Source organism: Bombus bifarius, unplaced genomic scaffold, assembly GCF_011952205.1.
Source record: "Bombus bifarius isolate JDL3187 unplaced genomic scaffold, Bbif_JDL3187 scf7180000007964, whole genome shotgun sequence".
Classification (NCBI taxonomy): Eukaryota; Metazoa; Arthropoda; class Insecta; order Hymenoptera; family Apidae; genus Bombus; species Bombus bifarius.
This window is the reverse complement of record NW_022884351.1, coordinates 161,634-167,659: the sequence shown is the minus strand read 5'-3', so window position 1 is coordinate 167,659 and position 6,026 is coordinate 161,634. Positions and strand designations below refer to the sequence as shown.

Here is a 6,026-nt window from a genome sequence, read left to right as displayed (position 1 = left end):
ATATAGTAAATATTCTTTTACTTTTTCTATGAATCCCAAAACAGTTAATCACTGTCAGGCTTTTACAAACTGAACAATTTTTCATAATAATTTTGACGGTTTGTATCAATATGCATACATATATATATATACACACACACACACACGCGCGCGCGCGCGCGCGCGCGCACACACACGCACGCACGCATATATATAAATCAAACTACAAATTATTAGTACATATCTTATTTATTAGATAGAAAACATTTTTATTAAATATAAGTATTCTTTCACTGATATAATGTAATTTGATACACACTCGCACACACAAATATTTTAATAAATAAAATATTGTATACTATCATACCGCTTTGGTATATAAAATACTTTGACAGCGACTGGCTATCACTCAAGACCATAACCTTTCGTTTGTAATGATACAAGTTTCTACTTAAATAAATCTAGAATTAATTCGCGACAGCAGAGAGAGCAGAGAGAGAGCAGAAACAGTATTTCGATCGGTCGTTCGAAAAAGTTGAAACAAAAAGTGTGCATACCTAGACTATACTATATTATAAATTTACATAAACACAAAGTGTCCTAAATGAATGAAGACGTATTCAGACGAATAAAAGGTAGATTAAAATCAGAATATTATTCAATGAATAATGAATGGCTGAGAGATTGTATAGAGTTTTACGTAAATCAACATGAAAATGTAAGTATTAATTTTATGTATATCTAAATGAATTTTATCGCACAATTCTATAATACGCGTGAAGCATGCCTTACATTTGAAGTACAATTATTAACATCACATTTTAAGTTTGGCTACATACATACTACATTTGTTTCCGTAAAACGTCGTAAATGTAAAATACTCGTATTATTGTTATAAATTTTTATACTTTGTTATAATTAATCTTATTTTCAGCCAGGCCCAGAAAAGATTTTACAATTTGTAAAAGAACAATGGCAACTCGGTGATTTGCGTAAAATTAATAATGAAAATGGATGTTTACCTTGCAATCTGTCGGATCAAAAATTTATTATTTTATCTGGAAACTATATTCTTCAGGTACATATATAAGTAAATAAAATACCTACATATATATTTGCGTAGATAATTGATTAATTAAAATTGTAATAATCTAGGTAGAACAAATGTATGATATTGCAACATCGAAATATAAACAATTAGAGCATATTAGGAACGCTCATATTTCAAAAATAGATCTATCCGAAGCAGAAAAAATGGAAAAATGGCAACCTCCGAAAAAAAGAATGATACAATTACGACTAACGGATGGATTGCAAGATTTAATTGGAATTGAATATAATTATATATCTCGACTGAATGTATGTTAATATTTACTATATATTTTTCAATAACATATTTGAATTGATATAAAGGTCTGGTTAAGCTAAAACATTATTATTATTATTATTATTATTATTATTATTATTATTATTATTATTCTTTTTCTCCTTCTCTATTAAATAAAGACATAAATTTAAGAATGTTTTAAAAGTACGATACAAATGTAAAATACTCTTATATCTTTTTCAAGGATATGCTATTACCAGGATATAAAGTTATGATAACGGGCCCATTGAAATGTCGTAAAGGTGTTTTGTTATTAGAAGAAGGAAAGTTGAAAGGAATTGGTGGTGAAGTGGATAGCTTGTTAATACCTAATGCGATGGAAAATGTTTTAGCTAGAGCTCTGTGAGTTTAAATTAATATTAAAAATTTTGCAAGGATAATAAGGAAATCAAAATAGGAGTAAACTATAAATCAAGTCAATTGAAGCTAAATTAAATATTAAGTTATATTTTGGAAAGTCTTGATAATAACTTTAATATTATATACGTGTATTTATCATTTACAGAAATCTTTCAGAAAATCCTGATCCCTATAGCGATAATGAGACTAAATCAAATAATATTAGATCACAAGTACCACAAATGGACCAAGTCCTTTTTGAAGAAGACTTCGAAGTAAATCCTGAAGATATTTTTAAAACTGAAGATTTCCATAACGAAGATCGTAAAAAATCGAAAATTAAGAATACTAACACAGACGTTAAAAGAGTTCAAAGTTACGAAAATGAAGGAGTTTTAAATGATAATGTTCATTTTCAGAGAGGAATTAATAACGCTAACACTGAAATTAAGAGACTTTTAAGTCATGAAAATGAAGAAACGTTAATTGATGATGAGTGTTTTCAAACAGAAACTGAATTTACCAGCGATCAAGTTAAAACGGATCAAAGTTGTGGAAACGAAAAAATCCTGGATGATGACGATTGTTTTTTAGAGATGGTTATCTTAATATTTTATTTTATTAAGAGATAAAATTGTAAAATTAGTCGGTATAAAGCGTAGCTTTAAATTTAATCAACCTTTGAACGAACATACTTTATTACAGGTTGACGAAGAACAATTTACAGAAGCATCAATAGAGCAGAAAAGTATTGCGTTGCCATTTAGGACTTTGCCAAAAGAGGGAAGCGATGACATTATTGTAATAACCGATGAGAAAGCTGTAACAGATGTAAAATATGACGCCTTTAGAGAAACCAGAGAGAAAGATTCGTCACATTTAAATTTCAAGTCGTGTACTGCCAAGACAGATTCATCGATTTCAAAAATAGGAAAAAAACAAAAATCTTTGTTAAGCGACGGAAAAAAAAGAGTATGTTATTGGACTCGTTCCGCTCGATATTAATTTATGTACTTCGTTAAAAAGTAGTACAAACTGCTGCTTTCTATTTTGAAAATTATCATCTTTAAAACATGTTCAGTTGTACAATATCTCAGGTTTCAACTTCACCTCGTACAACAATAGCTTCGAAGAAGGGTAGAATGGATAAGCAGATTACAGAATTTATAAAAGGAGTAAATGCTCCAGAAGAGCCGAAAATTTGCGAATTTATCTACGATATTAATAATGAAATAATAACAACCACAACTTTTAAAACTATTCGAGGTCACGTCCAAGTCCTCGGAAAACTAACAAAACAAGATCCATCTTGGATTTTGCAAGCTACAATAGCAGATGGTACTGGAACAATAGAAGTTTCTTTCTCAAATAAGGTGCTGAACTCTAATTTATTTAAGTGAAAATGAGAATTTATTAGCAAATCCAGTGTGTTTTTAATAACTACACATTTTATGATTTTAGATTCTAGAAAATTTACTAGGTTTCAGTGTCCGAGAGTTTTCATTGAAAAAGAAATTGAGGAAAAAAAATCCAGAAATTGAGCATGAACTTAGGATGGTATTTTGCCTTCACATTTTTATAAAATGCTTTATAGTATCATAATAATTTTCAAACATATTTATTATTTTCATTATTTGAACTTTTTATGCTTCATAAAGAATATATGAACATTTCAGAGTTTTCGTAATGCAGAAAAAGAGATGAAAGCTCTGGATGCACTCTTAAAATTAGAATTAAATAGAGATGAAAGACCAACAGTAATCGAAATTACTGATTTAACTCAGCAACAGAAAGAAATAATAGACAGGAGAGTAAAAGCTTTTTTACTTGAAAACAACATTTAAATCATGGTTTATTTGCAGTGGAAGAATAATTCAATGAATCAATGTGTTTGATAAAATAAAATCTCATAAAATATAAATGAAAGAGGTAAAATAAACATTTTGTAATAAATATAACAATATAATGAAGTGTTATTTTCACCAAATCTTTGGATATAATAAAAGATATATAACAAGTAGTTTGTTATTTAATACATTTAATTATATCTTAACGATAAACGGCGGTATTCATTATAATTTAAAACCCGAATGAATAGCTACTATACCGCTATTTAAATTTTCATACGTTACATTTCTAAAACCTGCTACTTCGATCATGTCCTAAAATAGTAATTAGAAATTAAATATACATATACACACACACACACACACACACACACACACACACACACACACACACACACACACACACGTATATATAGACTTGTAACTTAAATAACATAAATATCGTGTTACCATGTCGCACAACTTACTTTAAATTCTTCTTGTTTTGGGAATTTTCTAATACTTTCAACAAGATATTGATAGGGCTGCCATTCTCCCGCTATAAGTGTACCCAACACAGGTATTATTTGAAATGAATATTGATCATAGAGCCTAAAAATTTTATTTTGTCATGCATAGATATCCAGCGTAGAAGACTTTAAATAATTGTTACTTTATCCTAAAAGGAATTAGTTACCATTTCAAGATATTATTATCTACATGACTGAATTCCAAACACATAAAACAACCACCAGGAGTAAGTACTCTGTACGCTTCAGAAAGTACCTACAACAAATATCGTTATTCCTTTGTAAAATATGAGTATAAAATCTATTTATACTTAGAGAAAGATATATCATTGAAGTTCAATGTTAATTTGATAAAAATTTTATAAGATTGATTTACCTTTCCAATATGTGTTACATTTCTTATTCCAAAGGCTATTGTGTAAGCATTATATGAATCGTCCTCGAAAGGAAGCTTTTCTGCATCACATTGCTTCCAATCAATATTAAAATTATTTTGATCTGTCCATCCTAAGTTTTTTGCTCTTACTTTACCAACGTCTAACATATTCTTATTTATATCACAAACTGTTACAGAACTTCTTACATCTTGGTAATTAGGGGTATTCTTTAAATAATTTAAATATCTGAATGTAATATCTCCTGTGCCACCAGCCGAATCTAATAATTTGGTGCCATGAGTTGGTCCAAGCCTCTGAATGAATATATCTTTCCAAATGCGATGAATTCCAAAACTCATAGCATCATTCATTCGATCGTACGAATTTGCTACCTTCTCAAAAACTGTATATACTAAAAAGTTGTTCGATTAACTTGATAAATCTGACATTACAGATATACGAGATTAAAGGTTAATGCAGAAACAAATTACACGAAATGCTTAAGAATTAATATAAATTGTATTAGTTTGACTATCCTAAAAGCTCTTAAAATACAAATTATATCGAACAATTTGTTCTGATTCTTTTGAACAATTTGTATCTTGATTCTTTGTATATTTTCCGTTTATATATAATGTTGTTTCTCGTAAACAAAATTATAAATATTTCTATAATACAGGGTATGCTTCCTTTGGGAATAAAAAGTTTTGTTACCTATAGGGATGATATATATAAAGGAACAAAAGGCAAAATTGTTCAGATAACTACATAAATTATAAAATGTACCTTCTTTCACTTTATCACTTTCTTTGACAGTTTTGTATCCAAAATGTGTTGTTTTCTCATTATTATTAGTTGCAGTGGCATCTGAGAAACATTTCTCAAAGACGAGAGTAATTCTTTTATTTTTTGTTAAATTTAAAAGAAGTCTTCGTTTTTCCATCTTTCTGCGATATTTTATCAATAACCACATATACATATATATGCATATATTAAAAGATAAATTGCTTTCCTTATCGGTAAAATATTTTAAGGTTATCTTTATTTTTCAATTACATACGTATGGTGGTGTGAACGTTGCTAAAATTTATATTCGATATAATAGATTATTATCAAATAGGATAACTCTACGTTAGAGGCACAATAAGATATATATATATATATATATATATATATATATATATATATATATATATATATATATAATTATTTACAATCTATCTAGTTTACTATACTAAGAAATATTGTAGACATTGGTTTTGAAAGCACTTTAATTTTAAGAATTTGTTGAAAACAATGAAATTAGACAATGCGCAGATTCGAAGTAATATATCTCAAATATTTTTACTTAATAGGAGAAACCAAAGCTGTGATTTCTAATGTATGCGTGCCAAATAAATTGTATCGTGTTGTGTATATTGTATCGTATGCGACTAAAAAATATGTGTTATTTTACTTTTAGAACAAATATTTTTCTCGTATTGCCATTATTCTTTATGACAAATTAGATTTTAATTACGTGCACGTATTTCATTTTTAATAATTTCCTTATCACTACTATTTAAGGCTAAAGTTAATTCGTATTCAA

General features: G+C 28.1%; 2 protein-coding genes across 5 annotated transcripts; one reads left to right on the top strand and one right to left on the bottom strand.

Annotated features, from left to right (window-relative positions):
• Positions 1-389: 389 nt before the first annotated feature.
• LOC117206792 (recQ-mediated genome instability protein 1-like) lies at positions 390-3,725 on the top strand. 2 transcript variants are annotated; one of them, XM_033446562.1, is made up of 10 exons: positions 713-851; positions 918-1,057; positions 1,135-1,338; positions 1,551-1,708; positions 1,872-1,980; positions 2,125-2,304; positions 2,411-2,677; positions 2,803-3,078; positions 3,167-3,262; positions 3,382-3,725. In XM_033446562.1, exons 1-10 carry the CDS (start codon positions 725-727, stop codon positions 3,547-3,549), a joined length of 1,725 nt encoding a protein of 574 aa, XP_033302453.1. In that variant the 5' UTR covers positions 713-724; the 3' UTR covers positions 3,550-3,725. The 2 variants fall into 2 exon arrangements, with proteins under 2 accessions (XP_033302364.1, XP_033302453.1); XM_033446473.1 differs by lacking the exon at positions 713-851 and adding an exon at positions 390-697 and having other exon boundaries at positions 914-1,057; positions 1,872-2,304.
• Positions 2,411-5,577, bottom strand: LOC117207085 (2-methoxy-6-polyprenyl-1,4-benzoquinol methylase, mitochondrial). Of its 3 annotated transcripts, none has more exons than XM_033447075.1 (5): positions 5,225-5,576; positions 4,438-4,850; positions 4,229-4,317; positions 4,020-4,143; positions 2,411-2,525 (listed from the first exon to the last, which is right to left on the bottom strand). In XM_033447075.1, exons 1-5 carry the CDS (start codon positions 5,415-5,417, stop codon positions 2,502-2,504), a joined length of 843 nt encoding a protein of 280 aa, XP_033302966.1. In that variant the 5' UTR covers positions 5,418-5,576; the 3' UTR covers positions 2,411-2,501. The 3 variants fall into 3 exon arrangements, with proteins under 3 accessions (XP_033302966.1, XP_033302877.1, XP_033303044.1); XM_033446986.1 differs by lacking the exon at positions 2,411-2,525 and adding an exon at positions 3,659-3,867 and having other exon boundaries at positions 5,225-5,577; XM_033447153.1 differs by lacking the exon at positions 2,411-2,525 and adding an exon at positions 3,772-3,902 and having other exon boundaries at positions 3,959-4,143.
• Positions 5,578-6,026: the final 449 nt, after the last annotated feature.